The sequence below is a fragment of the Malania oleifera genome, chromosome 8 (genome assembly GCF_029873635.1).
Source record: "Malania oleifera isolate guangnan ecotype guangnan chromosome 8, ASM2987363v1, whole genome shotgun sequence".
Classification (NCBI taxonomy): Eukaryota; Viridiplantae; Streptophyta; class Magnoliopsida; order Santalales; family Ximeniaceae; genus Malania; species Malania oleifera.
The window spans coordinates 16,362,698-16,385,160 of NC_080424.1; the positions used below are offsets into that span (position 1 = coordinate 16,362,698).

The window sequence follows — 22,463 nt, forward strand, 5'->3', positions numbered from 1 at the left end:
GAATGTGAGTTGGGAATCTTTGATACCCTATATGTCTGGAATCCTACATGGTAGGCATCAAGCGTGCTATGGAAACCATTGTGCTAAAAAAATTCCCATTTAGTGTTTTGTAATCTGGATTCACTTAGAAATGGCATCTTATTCTCTGGCATGGGATTCCTACCATGAACGAAACACCTTGTTAAGGCCTTCATGTGTTGGTCTTTTTCCTTCAAACATAGAATTTTAGATGAAGCTATTTTGCTTAATGTGCATAACTTATGCCTATGGTTTATCTTAAATTTGTTTATAATTTTATAAGAATATCTTGATCTAGAATGTGCATAAATTATGCCTAAGGTTCATCTTAAATTTGTTTATATCAATATTTTGGTCTAGAGAGGAAAACCATGCCAGCATGCCTATGAATACACACACACACACACATAGATATGTATTAGAATTAATTAATTTACATATCCTTGTTGTGTAATTGTGTTGTATCTTTTTTTTTTTTTTGGAAAATTTCTGTATTGTCATGTTGGTGTTGTCATATCTGTGTCACATGTTAGTATTGGTACCGCTTCTTTTTCCTCTATTGATAGCTAAATTTCTTGAATGTTAAGGAAGTGAAGGGCATGACCATGGCCCATTTCATCATTATGCTATAATCATTAAGCCTAAATTTTTGAAACACAATTTCTTTTGGTTGGATTCAATGTCTTAACTCCAAGGTTGATTCTTGGTCATTAGAATTATTCACCCGTCCTTCAATTTTTTTAAAAAAGTAGTGTGTTGGTCATTAGCCTATGGTCACGGGCTTTTAATTTTGGAAGATGATTAGGGTTCTAATTTATTGCTATTAGAAGCATGATTAAGTTTCTGATTTGCTGTCCTTAGAAGCATGATTAGGGTTTCTATTTGTCATTTTGTTGTTATTAGAAGCATTTTTTGGATTAATTTTGTTTAATGGAAAAGAATGATTGGGATTTATTTTATTTAGATGTACTTAATTAAAAATATGCTTTGAATTATTTTCATTAGAGGCATGTTTTGGAAGCATGTTTATGATTGATTAAGTGGGTGCATGCCAATTATTTTATGGTACTCATGATATTCTTCTAAATATTTTCGATTTCATTAGATGATGAATGCATGATTCTCATATGTGTGCATATGTGTATTGGTGTTTTGGCCCATTGTTTCACAAGTGATTTTGAAGTTAGGGATTGTAAGAGCTTGGGGCCTCATATTGAGTTGAAATCCATGACCAATACCCTTTCGAGTTTTTTAAGGATACTTTTTACTATTTAAATATTATTCATTACTTATTTAATTTATAATTACGTGTGAAATTATAGTTTGATTCTAATTTAGATGAATGTAATATGTCTTCCAATTGTATGAGGTTATTTGATTTTATGCCTTGTTTATTCAATTACTGTTCTTAGTTAGGCTTCATTTTTTTTTAAAATTTTTCATTAGTTTGTTCATTTTTTATGTATGATGTTGTAAATGATTTCATGTTTATTATTTGTCATGTTTTAATTATTCCTTGTATGTATAGACTTAATTATGGTATTCATGAGTTAGTTTAGTTAATTTTATTTGACATTAAAGAGTTAAAAAATGCTAATTTGTCAAAAAGAAAACTAAGAAGGTGAATAAAGATGCCCAAGGGGTTTTCCCTTCATGAACCATCTCAATTTGTAACTTAATCCTTGGGCCCTAGAATGTCTTGAGGATGTCTTTCCAAGCTTCTTATCAAATTTAGGTTTCTTATTATTTTTATTAGAAGTGATAAGATGACACTACTTTTTAAAATTTGATTCCTATTATTTTATTGTCAAATTTGATTCCTCCTATCCAAACTATGTCCATTTAGGTTGATGGCTTCAAGGAGTACCTATCATCAATGTGCGTGGTTAGGGGATAATGGTTCTACCACTTGAAGTTTTAGGATGGTGGTTGTACATGCATGATTGATATGTAGTATGATTCTATTCAAATGGAATGATGAGTTGTTGGCCCATTTTAGGGTTATTGTTTGTGAATTTATTCAATTTAAGCATACTGTGTTATCTTAACCATAAAAAGCTTAAAAAATAATTCAAGATTGCTTTTGGCCAAACATCCATCCTTTTTGAATTTATTTTTTGAAAATAAAATTGAATAGAAAATTCTAATTTTAATGTATTTTAAATTTTTGGTTGGCGCGAGGGTAGGTGGCTCATAATAAGGTTTATACTCATCGAATAGTGATGCAAGTAGGTATTGAAATAAGGAAACTTCTTGATGGGAATACATTTGAATTGTTGATGATCAAATCTATTTCAAAAAAGGAATATTGATGGTAGTTTGTGTACTGTAGAAACTTCGAACAACCAAAAGGTTGAATTAGGTAAGAAGGTAATTGAGGTTGGTTGTCTTAAGGGAAAGAACAGATGGGGTAGTAACTCTCATAATGGGAATGATTTTGACGGTTGATTTTGCTTGTGATAGCGGATCATTATTGTGGATTATTATTGGATGGGTTTCATGACCAGCATGGGTATGTTTCAAATTCATCTTTGGTGGTATTTCTTGCATCACTGGCTTGCTCAAAGGTCTAGAGGGCATTCCTTTTTTCAAGTATGATGCTATTTGTATGCAAAAAAGAGCAACAAGTTATTGATTAGAATAGGGATGATATTTTCTCTACCCATATTGCTACGTGATCAATGGAAAGGATATTGAAGCTAAAAAAATGGTGGATAAGATGGATTTGTGGTTGTTTAGTTATGGAGGACAAGTAATTCGATTAGATAATGATAAGAGTAAGGGGAGTTAAGCGGGAGCAAGCGAAGGAAGATTGTCATTGTTGAGAGTTGGTCTCTTGACCTTTTGCTTGATGGTGAGCATGTCGACGTCCTTGAAATCACCAAATATCAAAGTGGAATATCTCTAGGAGGTGGCGGAAATCGCATGGTTCCTTGCCACTCGGGAGATTTTTGGAGTTGAAGGAAGGAGGGGCTCAACTTCTTTGTGGCTTCACTGCACAAGGAGCAAAGAGAAAACCTTGATACTCCAACTCAAGGAGAACAAATTCGATAAGTTCCTTGCCTTAATAGAGATCAATGCGGTAGGTTGGTGATACTTAGCCTTTGAAGGGGTTCAAATTGAAGGGATGGAGCAAAATCTCCTTCAAAGTGACAGAGTTGGGAAGACGACTGATCTCTAACTAGGAATCGAACTCCAAGGCTTTGTCGGGAAAGCAGGAATCCTTGATCCACTCGTGCCAAATGAAAAACGTTGCACCCTCTCGTTGAGTAGCATTGTTGTCCACTCCCTTGGAGATTAAGTGTCCCTGTCCCCATTGTGGTTGCATCATCATTCTCACTCGTAAGGCTATGTAGAGGAGTCAAAAGCAAGGGTTGAGAAGATGAGTGAAGGCATGCTATCTTTCACGCATCATTTGAAAGGAGCATAAAGGTTAGATGGCTTCGAACGATGCCTTTTTTTTTTTTGAAATTTTTGGTTGGGCCCCCTTTGGCTCAAGGTTTTTGCTGGCTTTGTTGATCTAGGGTCAGGCCTCTGTTTGGGCCCCTCTAACAATGTTACAGGAGATTTTCTGTATGGACTCTCTCATGTTTCATGCCATGTCCCTTGACATCCTTGGCAGCCCAACTCCTTTGCCCCCTCTCATCTTATGAAGGCCCAACCAGTGACAAAAAGGGTCAGGTTTGTTTCGGGACTCCTGCTCCTCTGCAGAATCATCTCAAGCAAGCCAAGAAATTTTGTTGGCAATCTGACCTGGAGTCTTTGAAGGAGCCTAGCGCTAATTCTAGCTTCTTTTTTCGTGCTTTTATTGACATGAAGAACATGCAGGATAGTCCTTCCTCTCCAAGTATTGAAGAGCTTGAAAGGCTGGATTGAGAGTATTTCTTTCTAGGAGCAGATGTCTCACTGGGTTCTTCGCAAAATGAAATTGTTTAGTAAGACAATTGGAGTATCTTTCAAAGATTTTGAAGATAGGTGCATATGTTTATTTAAAGAAATAGAGAAAAGAAGACAGGAAGGAATAGTCACATTTAAAAACCTCAGACAGCAGCCAGAAGGAGGATGCAAACACGGAACTAAGAGATTGGAGTTCTCAGTTAACCATGATAAGAATGGAGGGAACTCATATTTGGTGGAGGCTGAAAGCAGCCAGGTTGCAGAGGTGAACTTATGTTGAGGAAATTAGTGTTGTGGAATGTGAGGGATCTTAATGACAAAGCTAAAAGGACTTTAATCAGGTCTTTTTTCAAGGATTGGAGAGGAGATGTAGTTTGCCCTCTGGAAATGAAATCTGATTCAGCAAACGACTTTATTGTCAACAACTTATGGGGGAGCAAGAATTGCTGGTGGATTTGTATTGAAGCTGTTGGAAATGCAGGAGGCATTCTCATTTTGTGGAATGGTAATATGGGGGAGCTGATGGATCACTCTCTAAGTGCCTTCTTGGCTTCCTGCCTGTGCAGGAGATAATTCCCATTGGATTCCAACTGGGGTTTATGTTCTAGGTGAAGGCAGGTCTTGCGGAATGAGCTCCTGAAGCTGGAAGTTAGAGGTAAATGGGATGCCCCTTGGGAAATTGGGGGAGACTTTAATGTGGCCTCTTATTTCCCTATGAAAGGAGTGGGAGAACCTTAAGAGACAACTAGCAGAGTTCCATGATTTCATCAATGTTTGTGCCTTTTTGACCTACCCCTAATTGGTGGCCCCTTCGTGTGGTCAAAATCTGCGGAGATGCCCAAATTTTATAGGATCAATAGGTCGTTAATTTCCAAAAACTGGAAATGATCCTAAGGTTACTCAAATTTTGTTCTCGAGACCCATATTGGACCACTTAATTGTACTTATTGACACGAGAAGAATTAAGTGAGGGCCAACTCCTTTCCTGTTTGAGAACATGTGGTCAATTATGACAGATTTGATGAACAGGTTAAGCAATGGTGGTCTGATCTTCATTTTGAGGGGAAGGCAAGTTTTGTGGTCGCCTTGAAACTAAAGGGGCTGAGGAGAAATTGGTAGGGTGGAAATATTATGCCTTTTTCCAATACACTTGGAAAAGAATGTGATCCTCAGTGGCATTAAGGAGCTGGAGGACGAAGAGCATGGACAGGGCCTTAATGCTGAGAGTAAGGCTAAGACTTCCACTCAGGAAAAGCTTGCTGATGCCATTACATGGGAGCAATTGCTCGGAGACAGAAATCTAGGGCTCTTTGGCTGAAGGAGTGGGATAGGAATACCAGTTTACTCCACCAAACCGGACTGCTAATGCCCACTGAAAGTTTAACATGTTGACAAGAATTTAGATTCTAGTTGAAGAAAAGAACATAAAAAAAGGGGCATTTTTTTTTTAAGGTTTTTACGAGAACCTTTACATTGAACCAGAGCCTGAGGCATGAATACCAACAGTTGATGGCATTAATTTCAGCAACCTTTGCCCTTCCACAGTGCAGTGACTTGGAAGGCCCTTTGAAGAGGAGGAAATTTATCAATCTGTTAAGGCTGCAAAGGAGGTAGAATGCCCAAACCTAATGGCTTCCCCTTGGTTTTAATGATAACATAATCTGTATTTTAATGATTTTTACAAGATGGGCAGATTCATGACTGGTATCACAACATCAAAGATTTTTGCCTAATAATCTTGGTGGGTGTCATTTATAAGTTGCTTTCCGAAGTCCTCACTGTGGGGCTTAAAAATAGCAAGTTTGGAAGTTATTGGGTAGCAACAAGATGGCTTTTTAGCTGCCAGATCAATTTCACATCCATGATCACGAATGAAGCTCTGGTTTCCTACAATAAGGAGAGGAAAAGAGGAGTGGTTGACAAGCTGGACATGGAGAAGGTGTTTGATCATGTGGATTGGAATTTTCTCCATATTCTCAACAGAATGGGCTTTGAGGAACTTTGGTGTAGCTGGATCGATCAATGTTATTCTACCCTTTCCTTTTCTGTGCTCATTAATGTCTGCCTTTGGACTTTTTTCTCTCATACCGAGGTGGCATCTCCCCCTTATTTTAAATCATAGTTATGGAAGCATTGAGCCTGTTGATTAATAAAGCTATTGAAGGAGGCCTTCTCAAAAGGCTTGGTATCAGAAAGAACAGTAGGAAAACGGAAGTCTCACTTCTTTTCTGCAGATGATACCGTCGTATTTTTGTGAAGATTGCAGAAAATCCTCAGCCTCAGGTGCATTCTCCTTTGGTTTGAAGTTATATCAGGCTTGAAGGTGAACTTTGGTAAAAGTGAAAATGTTGTATTGGGGATGAGTGATGGTGAGCCTTTCTTTGCAGGTCTGTTAGGGCGTAAGATGGGTGCTTTTCCTATTACTTACCTCAATTTTCCTCGGGGTGCCAAGTTTATAGATATGGTAGTTTGAGACTGTATATGGAAAATTTGAGAGGGGAAATTCGCTTGTTGGAAGAGGAATCACATTTCAAAAAGTTGGAGGCCCACCCTCGTCAAGAGCACCTTATCAAGCCTCCCGGTAAACTTTGTCTCCCTTCCCTATCCCAAGCTTAGTTGCTAAGGGGTTTGAAGGCATTCAAAGGAGATTCCTTTGGGGAAGCATGAGTGAGGAATTTAAATATCATCTAGCTATATGGGGGTTGGTTAAACAGCCTATACAAAAACGAGGGTCAGGAAATATCTCTTCATACTTTCAATAAGGCCCTCCCTGGGAAATGGATCTAGTGATTAATCAAGGAGAAGTATTATACTATTATTTCTAAGGGGGAAATCATTGTCTCTAAATATGGGCTACGCCACAAAGGTTGAGCCTCGAAGAGGTGAGCGGAGCTTATGGTATTGGTGTATGGAAATTCATATGAGAGGATGGGATAACTTATTTTCTCTCATTTATTTTCAACTGGGAAATGGGAAGAATGTTTTGTTTTGGAATGATACGAGGTGTGGCAAGTCTCCACTTAGCACAAATATCCCTGTGAGAAAGAAGCCCTCATTAGCAAGCACCTCGAGCTCACTTATTATGGGACGTCCTGGAACATTCCCCCTTGGTTAGGAATGCCTTTGATTGGGAAATTGACAACCTTTCAGAATTTTATTGTAGCCTTTATAAAATCCAGTGCTGGAGCACTACCAATGAGCCCAAATGGACCCTGGACAAAATAAAAATTTGCTGGGCAGATCCTACTATAAATATCTCACCTCTCTGGAAGACACAGCAGCAATTTATAGTAGGATCTGCCCAGCAAATTTTTATTTTGTCCAGGGCCCATGTGGAACTCTAGCCCCCTGATGGTTGCTTTCTTCACATGGGAAGCAACTCTTGAAAGGATTCTTACCATTGACAACTTTGAGAAATGGGGCTTGCCTCTTTTTAATAGGTGCTACTTATGTTTGGATTATGCTGAGTTAGTTGTGTACATCCTCTTGCATTGCTCCTGGATTAGAATTTTTTGGAACTTGGCCATTTGCTTTATTAGGCAGCAGTGTGTTACTGCCAGAAAAGTGGAGGGGGTGTTATGGGCTTGGAGAGTTATCTGCACAAACAAGAAAAGCTTTTTCCCTATTTCTCATCATTTTTTGGCTGGTTTGGAGGGAAAGAAACGGGAGAGCTTTCAAGAGATCAGCTACGCCCCTTCACGTTGTCAAAGATTGTTGGATTGCTACTGTTTCTATTGATGCTTGGCAATTGAGAGTTTTTGATTGATACCTCTTGATGCTGGAACAAGGTCAACAACTTCAATTCTCAATTCCCGTAACAACAAAAACTAATACTTTGGGCCTTTTTTATAGGCTCACAATGCTGGGAAGATAAGGAAACTAATTGAGAAACCTAATTAAGCCAAAGTACTAGTCTCCTAAATGATAATAGCCTAGAATCTAGAAGGTATAAATATAAAATCCTAATTTATAGGCATACAATGCTTGGAAGATAAGGAAACTTATTAAGAAGCCTAATTAAGCCCAAACACTAGTTTCCTAAATGATAATACCCTAGAAAGGCTTATGCCTCACCTCTTATGGGCATGGTCTTAAATTTCCACGAAATTGTTGAAATTTCTGGTTTCCGTCACCCTTGAAATTGAAATGGCAGTCGATTTCCGTCTTGCATAATTTATATCGAAATTTCAATGAATCATCTGAAATTTATCGAAATCTTGAAATTTTAGCGAAACTTGTCGAAATTTGAACTACGCAATGAAATTTCCCCGAAAAGCAAAAAAGAGATTTAGGAGTAAAGTGAAATTTCTCTCTTAATTTATTTTTATCGAAACAAAAGATTATTACAAGTGCTTTTGAAATTTATGAAAAAGTAAATTTACAACAGCATTTTATTTAACCATTCATGTCTACATTATCATTATTTGTATAATAAATAATATTTAAATGATTTATGAATTTCATTTGTATTAACTAATTCACTAAATATGTTTAATGAACATTATCTTACAAATATGTTTGATGCACATTATATTACAACTTCTCCACCTCATACACAGCATAGATGTATTTACTTGTAATATATTAGTCCTAAAACTTGCATTGCTATGTCTATTAATCATTTCTAAAGCTTTATAAAAGAATTCCATGCTTTACTAATAATTTCCATTGTTTTTTCAAATGGAAATCAAATTTGACATCGAAATTTCTGTTGAAATTTGCATACTTTTGGAGCTTCGAAATTTGAGTCGAAATCAAAATTTAAGATCTTGCTTATGGGTAAAACACCTTGTCTTATGCTTAGGTATTTTAAAACATTGGTTCAGATTATGGATGGTATTTTGCCTACCCTTATTTCATTGGTAGAGAATAAATGAAAAATATTTTGAAGCTCAAAAATGGTGGTTCAGATGGGACTACAGTTGTCTGATCCAGCAGGGCAGGTTGTTCATTAGGATGGAGGCAAGACTAAGGTGAATGAAGCTCTGCGGGAGCTAGCTAATTTGAAGTGGTCAATTAATTATGATGGAGAAAGTCTAGAGTTAAAGTTTCTAGCTTTGTTCTTTTCTGTTTTGTTTTCTTTTTGTGAGGACTTCTGGTTCTTTGACTTGTAACTCCTTTCTCTCTCTCTCTCTCTTTTAATATAAAAAAATTATATTTAGTAAGAATTTTTGCAAGATCAATGTAATTTTAACATTCTCTTGAATATACTGTTTTACATTTTAAATGTTGGAACTGGCTAGTAAAGGTCCTCTGAATGAGCACAATTTTTAGCATTTTGAGGAACATTTGTTTTTTTATCTCTTGTTCTATTCGGTTTACACTCATTAAATGGTTTCTATGATAAAAAAAAAAAAACAACTAGTAAATAAAAAGGAACGTGTGAGCAAGGAATCAACACTAAATGTGTAATACCCTTTTCTATCTAATACCTAAAATATACTGCATGCTGAAAAATGCTCATTAAAAATGTATGGAAGTTTAAGCACCATAAATGTTGAGGGCAATTATGTTCATAGTTTACTTTCCTAAAAAGAAAGGTGGGAATAATGTCAAAAATATGAAAGGGATTAACTTAAATATACATTCCCTCCTTGGTTCATTTAACTAGTCTATCTTTCTGCTACTAGAAGAGAAAAAAAATTGGAATGAGGAGAATAAATGTATAAAATTCAAGAATAATTGAAAAAGTGGAGCAGTCATTGAATGTCAAAACAAAAAGGTTAATTGGAACTTAAAGTAAAAATAAATCAGAGAAGAAGTGAAAAGTAAAGTGCATACATTCAGCTCCTGTTATCCCCATCCTTTCCTATGAATGCCATATTTGCTCTTAATTTACCTTGTACCATAAGGAGTTAGACTCTAAGGGAACCTCCGTAACCATTTTACCTATTAAAGAGATGTGCTTGCAGTCTTAACCCTTAAGAGTACTCCTTATGGCACAAAGTAATTAAGAGCGGCCAATTCATAGGAATGGATGGGATGCTGGGGAAGTGGATTTATGGGCTTTTATTTTCCCCTAATGTGAGTGTCTTCCCAGGCATCTTGTTAATACCTTTCCCTGGATTTGTCTTTTCAGCGGGTAGTGGTGCTCAAGTTCATTTTTGAGAGGATATTTGGGTGGGTGAGACCTTGTTGGAATTTTTGGTGCTGTGTTTGTACTTCCTTCCATTCATAATGCTCCAATTTCAGTTTTCTATTCTTCTAAAGGGACTCTGTTTCATGGGATTTCCACCTTTTTAAGAGCCTCAATAGAAGTGAGGTTGATCAGCTGAAGTGCTTATTGAATGTTCTTAATTCTTTTAATTCTAATTTGAGGGGGAATGCTAAGCTTTGAATTGAGTATTTTTTGGGTTCTTTTCTCCAAAATCTTTTTTCGTTCATCTTAACAAAATCACTAAATCCTAGCCCTTTCCGTTTGGACAAAGCAGTGTGGAAGGCACAAGTTCTTTTAAGATTCAAGCTTTCATTTGGACTTTGGTTCTCAACAAGGTTAATACTAATGACTTGCTTCAGACTGGGAGGCCTTATATGGCTCTCAGGCCATATGTTTGTGTGATGGATCATGAGGAAAATGAGACTAATTATCATTTATTTCTTCATTGTGGGGTAGTGAGGTTTTTGTGAACAAGTTTTCCTGCTTTGGTGAGGTGGCTCTGCTTACATATTGTTCACAATTTTATAGTGGTGAACTTTTGGGGTTTTGAAAAGGATAGAAGAAGAAGTTTTTGGAATTGTGCAGTTGCTACTTGCTGCATTGTGAAAACTCAGACTTGAAAGGAATTCTAGAATTTTTGAAGGTCGAAAGACTTCTTTGAATTTTCTTTGGAAGAAAGTTACTTTCCTTGTTTCTTTTTGGCTCATTCTTTTAGGTTTTTTGAGTGTCATTCACTGTCTGGATTGGAAGGCAGCCTGTTGTAATTCTTGTTGTTTTCTCTTTCTTTTTATTTTTTTGAGGATGCTTATCCTCACTCTGATTTTCTCTGGTCATGCTTCAATGAAATTCTCCGTTATTTAAAAAAATAGGGACATTCCTTCATGAAACTAAAAATGGGTTCTAACTTTGTTTCTAGATGTGTGTATTCTTTGTTTCTAAAATGGTGGGTTGAGTGCACAGTTGTTTTAGCTTAATTATTCTTTCTCCTAGAACATTTTGAGCCGGCATTTTAGCATTTTTGGAGAACATTGGTTGCATCCTTCATCATAAAGTTCATTTCTTCAGAAGTTTAAAGGCTTTCTTTGTGGCAAGGAGAGGAAAGCATTTTAGAGACGTGCTACTTTTTCTGTGATGTGGTGTATTTGTCTAAAGTGGGGCTTTGGTTGTGCTTTTGACTTGGTTTGTGGTATTTTTGGCTTCATTTTAGTTCTGGTTTTGGGTTGTTTAGTGGAGAGAGTGTGTCTGATGTGCAACAAAACTGAAGGGCTTTGCTACATTTGCAGTTTTTTTTAGTTATCTTCCTTTATTTTGTTCATTGTGGGAAACATCATGTCCTTCTCTTGTGCTCTTCAATCTTTCGAATTAAACAAAAGTCATTATGCTAATGTATATGTTTTAGTTTACTTGTTGATAGCAATGCTTCCTATGATCAGAAACATTTCATTTCCCGTCCGAATCAAAATTAGAACTTCGGACATTAAGTCATTGGGTAAATGGAGCTTTTCATGACTGCAAATAAGCGACAGCTGTGGCTAGAAAATCAAAGAAAATTTCTTATACATTGTAGTTAGTGCCATTCTATTCACTCAAAGGGTTACATGAGTTGTTTCATTGCGGATGATTATACTTACCTCCAATAATGAAAAACATGTGCATCTCTTGTTGGAGCTGGAACGTCCAATGTCAAATTAGCGTGTGTGATGCAGCTTTATTGACTGCAAATAAATGCATAGTATAACTAAAGAATTGAAGAAGCTTCTCATGTATTGTAGTTAGTGTTATTCTACTCAAAACATGTGCACACACACAAGCTCTCTGTTTCTCTCTTTGGATTGCACAATATCTTGTCTGAACTCTACTAGCTATGCATGCATCTTCTAATATATACTCCATTTATTTTCCAGAATGATCTGTTTCAGCTATTCCAGCCATTTGGAGTCATTTCTAAGCTTGTGATGCTTCGTGCAAAGAACCAGGTATTTGTCTTAATACTTGAGAGTTAAATTGAACTGGTGGTGTTACTATATCATTTTCCATTGATGTTTGTCCATTATTTAGTATAGTACTCAAATTGGATTAGTAATTTTAAGCTGTTGCAAATCTGACATAAATTGAATATTTATTGAAAAAAATACAACACTTATAGAAAGAGAACAGGAAGAGAAGAAGAGGGACGAAGAGGTTAGAGGGAGAAGCAGCAGCTGGTAGTCCTGAAGAATTTTCTAAACTCCAGGCTTGTCCCCTTTATATAATGATAATTATAAAGATATATAAGGACAAGAATATGTCACACTGCATAATTAATAAAATGATATGTTCCCTTCTAATGCTCCCCTTCAAGCTGGAGGTATATAAACATCGTCTATCCCCAGTTTGTCACAACAAGTAGAAAAGGCAGGTTTAAGTGAAGTCTTCATGATCCCTCAAAGTATGACAATAAACTGTGCTAGATTACCATTTACCTAGGTTATGGGCCAACAAAGAACATAAAGCCTTAACACTCCCCTGCACGTGCAGCCTGATTGCACATGGAGAGATAAACATACAATGAATGATGAATTGGGAATGCAGTCATTTTTTACAAACTTGCAATAAATGCAGACTACAAACTAGAACTTAGGATCTCCTGGAAACCATAGCATTAATACCATGTTAGATTACTAATTTACCTGAAAGGTTAAGTTGTTAGTCGTCGCAACAATGTATGTCAATACTTAACAGAACTCAGCGTGCTTGTCTTATGGAAAATACTGGGCTGCTAGAAATATAAATAGTTGTATGTTATCATAGAAGATACTATGGGTGTCATTATCAATATGCCCATCTTTGACACAAGTGACTTCAATCGCATGAGCTCATAACAAGTATGAATCATAGCTCAGAATTCTATTTCATAACTAGATCTTGCTACAGTAGTTTGTTTCTTGTTATGCTAGGTAACTGAAGTACCGCAGCAATTGTATAATATCTACTGGTAGACCTTCGATTTTCAAGGGAGCAAGCCCAATCTGCATTAGTGTCCCATGATCTCATAGTGTCTATAACATTAATATATCAAAACTTTGTCGAGAGAGCTCTTGGGATGCTGAAGAATATTATGGCAACCAAGTGTTTTTTGAGATTTTCCATAATTGGTTTATTAAATCCATGAACAAATGATATGTTAGGACTAGTGCAGTCAACTAGATCAACTTGCAAACCAATTGCCTATCCTGATCTTTATCTTCAAAGTTCTCTCCAACATCTCTAAACAACTTCATGTTGGGATCTATGGGAGTATCAAGTATTGAGAGGTTTAGTTCCCAACATACTAGTCTCATCTAGCAAGTTAAAGGTGCGTTTTTACTGGGACAGATTCAACCTTTCTTACATCATACTATCTTAATGCCAAGAAATGAATGTAGGGTACCCAAGCCCTTGATTTGAAACGTTGCTTGAAGTCATTCCTTGATGTATGCAATCCTTGTGTATTGCCAAATGCAAATGATGATGGTATCATCAACATAAACAGCTAGAAGCACCCATGCTTTGTCTCCTTATTGCAAATGATGCAAAAACAAACATGCTAAATTTGTCAAACTAGGCTCGAAGAGATTGCTTGAGACCATAAATGGACTTATGCTACATACACACCTTACTTCTCTCCCTTTGAACAACATGCTTAGGAGGTTTCTACATGTTGGAGATGTAACTCATATTTGGGTGGAATGCATGCATCAGGGAAGCATAGTATGCAAAGAACAAGGAGGCTAGTTGTAGGATCAAACCGTCAACAGTAGGAGAGACGATTTGCTCTCGATATCAAACCGTCGATGGTTTCAGTCTGCAGCAGGAATAGTCTCGGTATCAAATTGTCAGCGGATTGTTGAAACCGTTGATGATTTCGTTCGGGGCAAGTCATGAAATTTGAATCGGAGGTCAGTAGATTGAGAGATTTTGGAGGATTTTCCTTCGGGGGATTGCTACGGAAATGTTTTTGTTATAGTATATGTCTTCTGTACGCATAGGGTTAGTATTTAATCAATATTTGTAACCCTAGTTTGATAAGCTTGATGTAAGCTTCACATGTGATAGTGAAAAACGGCTGCTTGTTCCTGTGGATGTAGGCAAATTTCCGAACCACGTAAATTCTTGTGTTGTGTTTGATTTATTGCTTTCCTTTATTCATTGCGGTTGATTGTTAATTTTCATATATAAATCGTTGAGTGCTTGCATTATTTCTTCCTGTTTGATTCGAGTTTGCGAGGTCTTCCGCTATGCACTCTCATCAACAATTGTTTGGTATCAGAGCTATTTGTTGCAATGCTGGGATCTCTTCGGTGAAGTTCGATGTTGGTAAGTTTGATGGAACAAGAAATTTCGGACTTTGGCAGAGGAGTGTTGAGGACCTGTTGGTGCAGTAAGGTATTGTGAAGACTCTATGCGGAAAGAAGCCGGAAAGCATCAACGACACGAGTTGGAAGCTAAAGCTGTGTCTATTATTAGGTTTTGTTTAGTCGATAACATGTTGTATCACACCATGGATGAGGAATCGCCAGCAGCGGTTTGGTTGAAACTAGAGCGCTGGTACATGTCCAAGTCATTAACAAACAAGTTGTATCTTAAGCAAAAACTATTTTGGCTTAAGATGACAGAGGATTTAGATTTGAGTCAACACATTAATGTATTCAATCAGATCATTAGTGATCTGAAGCGAGTTGATGTGAAGTTCGAGGAAGAAAGGGCATTGATGCTGCTTAATTCCCTACCTACATCTCCTACGTACGAGAATCTGGTTACGACTCTGAAATGGGAGAAAGAAATCATGGAGTTGGAGGATATCACGAGTGCATTGTTGGGGTTCTAGAAGAAGAGGAAGGCCAGCGATGAGAGTTCACAAGGTGAAAAGCTCGTGGCGAAAGGTAATCAGGATCATGGGAGAGGCAAGTCTTGGAGCAGATCGAGTGGTAATTTAACTCAGTCACAGTACAGGAGGAGGAATGACGTTTGCTATTTTAAGTGCAGGAAAATTGAGCACATAAAATCGGAGTGTCCAGAGTGGAGGAAGGGGAATGCAAAAACTCAAGAGGGTTCATCAAAATTTGCGAATGTAGTGAAAGAAGGAGACTCAGGGAGCAGTGATTGTGATATGCTTTCTTTTTCAACGGGTTCAAAACGCCTCACGGATTCTTGGATCCTAGACTCGGGATGTTCTTTTCACATGACGCCGAACAAAGCTTAGTTCACCACTTATAGGTTGATGAGTTATGGTTCCGTTCTGATGGGAAACGATGCAATCTGCAAAGTTGTCGGAATGAGGGATATCAGAACCGAGATGTATGATGTTGTGGTAAGGATGTTATGTGGTGTAAGGCATGTACTTGATCTACGGAAGAATGTGATATCATTGGGCACTTTGAATTGTAACGGGTATAGTTACAAGTCTAAAAGTGGGTCAATGAAGGTGTGTAAAGGTGTCTTGATGGTGATAAGGGACAGAGGTTAGCAGGCAATCTCTATGCACTACTGGGTAACGCAGTTATAGGTGGAGCTGCAACTGAGAGTTCTGAGTCAGATAGTACTGTTTTGTGTAAAACAATCACACACAAACAGAGTGTATTCTTAACTACATTGTTTTGGATGTTTGGGAACTGGTGAGGGCAGGATCACGGGTTGGACATGGGTACTTCGTGAGTTTTTCACGAAAGGTTTGGGAGTACCTCATGCGGCACAAGTTGGAAATGTTCGTCAGGTTTAACTTGTTTTTGAGGTGGAATACTAGACCGAGAAAAAGTTCCTCAGGTCAGACATCGAAGCTGAGTACGTTGGTGTTTAAGGAGTTTTGTGAGCATGGCAGGTTGTATGCAAGGCTTGCAAGGAACTTCTTGGTAAAGTCAGCGAGTATGATGTGTTTCTCGATTAATCGATCGACAAAGGTATCACTAGATGTGAGAGATGCAGGAGAGGTTTGGATAGGTTATGTGGTAGACCACTCCGGTGTGAGAGTGTTTGGATGTCTAGCCGTGCAAGTTTCTACTGAGGTGGGATCTAAGTTTGGTGTAATGTCCAGACGGTACATCTTTCTGGGGTATAAGAAAGGTGGGGTCAAGTTGAGTGATCCAATGGAAAACAGGGTGGTGATTGGTGGAGACATGGTTTTTGAGATTAAAGCCATGGTGCAGCGTACTCAGGTAGATGAAGAGAAACGGGTGCCAGAAAGCTGCAGCAGCAACGAGCATGTTGTGCAGGTGGAGTTGGAGACTCGGGGCGGAAATGCAGGGAGTTCTAGGCTTCTAGCTCAGGAGACTTGCAGTATCACAGTATAAACTGGAGTAGAAAAGAGATTGTGATGTAGGTGGAGTTACAGACTTAGGGCAAAGATGACATTGTTCATATTGCAAGGAATTCTAACTTAGGAGACTAGTAGGATCACAATAGGCCCAGGTGCACTATCATGCTACTGCTCAGGTTTGAGTTTGATGATCTAATGTCTTATGCATTTATCATTACCAGTAAGGTTCCTACTATTTTTCAAAATGCGGTGCACAACTAAGGGAAAAATAGATGGACAAGTGCTATGGTAGAGGAAATGAAGTTACTACATAAGAATCAGGTATGAGAGTTGGTGGAGTTTCCAGAGGGGAAGAGGGTGATAGGATGCAAGTGAGTAATTATTCTGTTGTTCTATGTGAATGACATGATAGTTGCTGGGAAGATTTCGATTGAGGTTAATCAGTCGGAACATTGCTGAGAAAGGAATTTGACATGAAGGTTTTGGGTGCTTCCAAGAGGATTCTTGGGTTGGAAATTCAAAAGGATAAGGCTGCAAGGAGACTGAGGTTATCTCAAGGTGGCTTTGTGGACAAAATTGCGAGGAAATCGTGGTTATCTTAGGGTGGTTTTGTGGAGCAGGTGTTGGAGAGGTTTAGCGTAGTTAATGTTAAACCAATCACCGGTACACCGTTGGCGAATCTATGTAAACTGTCTACAACTTAGTACTTAAGGACAGATGGTGATGTTTGGGACATGTCAAAGATTTCTTTTGCTAGTACAATGGGGTGCTTTGGCGGGCAATAGAGCGTTCGTTAGTTGTAAGATTCGTGGATGTAGACTACACAGGGGACTTGGATGATAGGAGGTCTACATCGGGATATGTTGTGGGAAGGCCTAATTGTTGGAAGTCGAGGGTACAGTCTCAGGTTGCACTTTTTAACAATAGAGTTGGAGTACTTGGCAGTGGTTGAGATTGCCAAGGTAGCATTGTGGTTTAAAGGATTGTTCAAGGAGCTGGGTGTTCATATAGGTGGAGTTCCTGTTACTATGGACAAGTTCAAACGTCGCTTTGACTTGGTTTACATCCAGGTGTTAGACGGGAGGCAGTCTCAATCTACTGGATCGGGTGGAGCAGCGGGGTTATGCTTTCATTTTTCTATTAAGCGGTGAATATTCGTCAAGATGGAGATTGTTGGAGGTGTGACTCATGTTTGAGTGGAACGCATGCACTAGGGAAGCATAATAATATAAAGAATAAGGAGGCTAGTTGCAGGATCAAACCGTCGATGATTTCAATTTGCATCAGGAATAGTCTCGGCTTCAAACTGTCGACGGTTTGTTGAAACCGTTGACGGTTTCATTTTGCGCAAGTCACGAAATTTGAATCGGAGATCAGTAGATTGAGAGATTTTGGAGGATTTTCCTCCGAGGGATTGCTACAGAAGTGTTTTAGTTATAGTATGTATCTTTTGTACGCATAGGATTAGTATTTAATCAATATTTGTAACCCTAGTTTGATAAGCTTGATGTAAGCTTGACATGTGATAATGAAAAACGACCACTTGCTCCCGTGGACGTAGGCAAATTGCCAAACCACATAAACTCTTGTGTCGTGTTTGATTTATTGCTTTCCTTTATTCATTGTGGTTGATTGTTAATTTCTGCATATTCATCATTGAGTGCTTGCATTACTTGTTCCGGTTTGATTTGAGTTTGCAAGGTCTTTCGCTGCGCACTCGCATCAACAATTGGTATCAAAGTGCCAATTGCACAACACTACATGTGCACCTCTTCTTGTAAAACCTCATCCACTAAGGCATTCTTCACATCCAATTGGCATAAAAAGCCAATTCAAATTAACTGCTAACAGAAAGGCCTCAACAAAATGTTAGACCTAGGTATCCATGACCAACTCCTTACCAAGAGGAAGATTGTACAAATCCGATGTCCCTTGAGTAATCTAGGCATCCATTCCTACATCCGTTTGTGTGCTCCCTACCATGTTTAGCAAGTGCATCAACATTTGAAGAAGGGATAATTCCAATCAGGGTTAGCAAGTGCTGCAATATGTGAGGAGAGGATAAAAAAGGAAAATGGCAAGAGATTGCATCTTAATAGGAAGGTGAAATACATAAACACAATAAGCAATAAAATAAGCCACTGAGGACTGCTAAGGACAAGTTTGGGAACTTTACTGATGAGCTATTGGAAAATCCAAGTTATGTTGGGATGGATGTCTGTTCTCAAGAGCCGAAAGTTGAGATTGCACTGAAGAGGATGAATATGCATATTAAAAATTAGAGACATTCTACATCAAATAAATTTCTATGTTTCCATTTAGTAAATGTCTATGTTTCCATCCTTTTGACCAAGCAAAAGACTAAATCATAATCGAAACAAATTCAAGTGCATTACCTTATTGAAAATTTTGAATTCCAATGCCAAAATGAGTTCTTACTTATTGGTAGAATTAAGTGAGTGCATTAAGAAATTGTCTTTTAACAAATTGATTCAGGTCATATGAAAAAAATCAATGAAGTAAACAAAATACCAGTGACCAGTAATATTCTTGCAGGACTCTATGCAAACCTTAGATATTTGAATTAATAAGAGAAAACAATGATTTACTATGAGACTCAAATCTAGTTGGAAAAGAAGTGTTAACATGCTTTCCTAATTGACATGCAGAACACTCAAGACAAGAAACACTAGAAGATGTGAAATATTTATTGCAATTATTTGAATGGATGGATGACCCAAACGAATGTGCCACTGCTAGAGAAACAGTATGAGTAGGAATTGAAGAAGCTATATGACAAGTACTAGACCTACTACCACAACCACCACCACTGAAATAGTATAGACCATCCTTTTCAAGCCCTCTGGCTAACCACTTCTTCATCTGGAGACCCTGAGTAACACAATAACAAGGAAAGAAGGTTATGGAGTAGTTATTTGACTTTTAATTGATTGACTGATGCTAGGTATGAGGGAAATTTAGGGACACATAATACAGAAGAAAGAGAAATAGAAGAAAAATGAGAATATTGCCCCAACTGTAATTGAACCATGAGAGTAACCGGTGTAAAGTAGTGGGTTTCAAGTACTGAAATAATTAGGACTGTGTCATGTGAGAGGAGGCACCGAAATCAATAACCTAGGGAGAGGAGGATGAAGAGGCAAAAAGCTGCATTGTAAGTGAATGGGCCACAGTAGCATTAAATGTAGACGATTGAGTTTAGAATTGTTGAGCTTTGTGGACAAGATTGTTGTACTCTTCTCAGGACACAATAAATGATGTACTCTAGATGATGCACTCAGTGTGTCAATGGTTGGACCACTGTCAGTAAGAGACTTACTAGTTCATGTTAATTTCCCATGGATATCCCATGAATAATCAACAATATGGTTTTCCTTGACTTGTGCGACTCTGAGAATTGCCAGGTGAACTCCTCATCCTCATTCACCTCCTCTGCCATGACTGCCCTCCAAACCTTGGCTTTGTTCTCAAACACATTCCAGTTGCAGCACTAACCACGGGTAAACTATTGCAGGAAGAAGCTTGATAAGGACTGAGATACACTTTTGGCTGTTTGTTGGATTCTGGCATATGCTTTATCCATGAATGGTATGGATTCATTGACAAGAATTTGACCATGGATGAGTTTAAGCTCACAAATCAACCCAAACAAAAACTTGGCTGCCAAGAACATTGTTGTTGCCTTGCCTCTCAATAATCTGACTGGTTGGTAGATATTAAGCTCCTCCCACACACTCTTGAGAGTGCTATAATATTGATCAATGGACCTACCTTCTTGTTAATCACTTGTTTGATTTTTATCCTGTGTGAGGCTTTAATGAAAATCATCCCATGCAGCCAAAGCTGCATGATGTTCTTGGTTCCATGCTATCCCCCAATTGCACAAGCAGTGTCATTCACGTTCATCCAATCTTCATAATTCTTGGAGTTTGGAGATGGTGGAGAATGCTGCAGATACCTGGATGCTTCTAATGTATCAATTCCAAGACAGCTTGGGATCACAAGAAGTGATTGGAGGATCCAAAACAGTTTGATGGCTGTGATTTCTATGTTCAGAAAAATCTGTAGATGCCATCAGAACAACCCGCAATTCAACCCTACAATCCAGCACACACAAGACCAGCAAGGGCTGTAGAGAAGAAACAGCAGTACACACACCACAGGAGACATTGTGATCGGCACAACTGGAAGCAGGTGCAGGCAAGAACAGGAAACAGAATTGTCCAGTACTCTTGAGAGAAATCCCTTCATGACAAGGAGGGCCAGCATAAACCAGAAATAGACAGAAACTTACACAATACAGCAACAATGCACATTTAGGGCAGCACACACTAGCACTAAAACAGCGCTCTAAAACTTCAACACACAGTTACAAACGCAAAATTGCAATATCTTAGGAGGAATCACAGGCATAAAATAATCTCTCACTAATCCTGCTAAAGTTGGCTGTGACCACACAGAACAGATGAGACCACAACTAATAATTACCTGACGCTTAAACAACTGTGTGGTATCAATAGATAATCTGGTGGCATCTAGAATAGAAGCATATGTAGACATGACCAGGAGATTATGCACACTCACGTTGTCTGAATAGCAACATTGGAAACGTCAGAACAGCAACAGAATATGCCAAAGTTAGCGTATCATCAGGCATCAACCAATCAGAGGAATCATCAGAACAGCAACAGTAGTCTGTAAGAAACAGAACGGGACATTATTTACATCAGCAAATCTCCACAAGCCCTTACAATGCCCACAAGAGTTGCTCATGGCTGAACAGAGGACTCTCAAGCCAGAAAACATATCTCTAATTGAAAAGTCGAGAAGGGAGAAAGGTGAACAGAGGAAGAGAAGTGACTGCAACTAGTCAGGTTAATCAGGTTCAGAGAAGGGTGTTGCTTTGATACCATGTTGCAAATCTGAAATAAAACTGAATATTTAATGAAGAAAATACTGCCCTTATGGTTTGTGAGAGGAGAGAAGAGAGAGAAAAGGTCAGGGAGAGGAGCACCAGTCGTTGCAAGTATTAACTCCAGATCTGCCCTCTTTATATACTGAGGATAAAAATATATGGAGGACAATAATACGCCCATTTAGTCCACATAATTAATGAAATAATATATTCCCCTCTAACAAAAGTTTTTTATCACAAGCCCACTTGGCTGATTCCAATCACCTAACTTGATAGAAGTTTTTGTTCTAGAGTTGAGGCTACTGTTTAACCCAAATTTTAATATCTGAAATACATGCAGGCTCTTATTCAAATGCAAGATATTTCTTCTGCTGTGAGTGCTTTGCAATTTTACACAAATGTTCAGCCGAGTGTAAGGTAATGGTATTTATTTTGTTTATTTAACTTGTGGGAAGAATGTTAGCCTTGGGCCTTGATCCAATGGTAAGGGCGTTACATCCAAACATGAAGGTCAGAGGTTCAAGTCATGGAAACACTCTCTCCATGTATGTCCTGATGGCATGAGAACCTTGTTCTTTTGAGTGTCACATTTATTTATTTATTTTGGATGGTATGGGGATTGTGCAAGGTATTTCCTTTTTGGAAGCTAAGGTAGCAAAGGAATAACCTCTAACTTTGCATGATATTTTCAAGTTATTTATTGTTCAATTACCTATCTCTCTAGGGGAAGGAATGTTTATGTTCAATTCTCATCTCATCAAGAATTAACTACCATGGATCAGAATCCTCAAGGACGAGGAGATGAGGTTAGTAGTTGGATTTTTCTGAATTTACATGTTATCACGGTGTTAATATATGTCAAGAAAAATCTAAATAAAAGTGTATGCTATAATCATGGTTTTCAAACCCGGACCGGACTGGCCAGTCTGACCAAGTTCAACCGGAAATGGTCACTAGGCCAGTCTGGGTGATGTTGAGGAATCGGAATTGATGTGAAGTGAGGTCAACCCAGCCAAAACCGACGACCCAGCTTGACTTGGCCAGAAGCAGTGGTTCAAGTTTTAGTTATTCTAGAAAAAACGTGTGAATTTTGAGGGAAGGAGAGCTTGAACCCTGTATTACTTGGAAGGAAAAAAGGTACTAGGCACCACTCGACTTGTGCGCTGTGCTATGGATTCCTTGAA

At 38.2% G+C, this 22,463-nt stretch overlaps 1 protein-coding gene across 3 annotated transcripts in view; it reads left to right on the forward strand.

Annotated features, from left to right (window-relative positions):
* LOC131161551 (polypyrimidine tract-binding protein homolog 3) overlaps positions 1 to 22,463 on the forward strand; it is a 42,907-nt gene that overhangs the window by 14,908 nt on the left and 5,536 nt on the right. For 2 of the 3 annotated variants that reach the window (XM_058117383.1, XM_058117384.1), the window contains exons 3-5: positions 11,977 to 12,048; positions 21,620 to 21,696; positions 22,004 to 22,085. In XM_058117383.1, coding sequence (XP_057973366.1) covers positions 11,977 to 12,048; positions 21,620 to 21,696; positions 22,004 to 22,085 — 231 coding nt within the window. The remainder of the gene's footprint in view (positions 1 to 11,976; positions 12,049 to 21,619; positions 21,697 to 22,003; positions 22,086 to 22,463) is intronic. The other variant, XM_058117385.1, reaches the window with a different exon arrangement.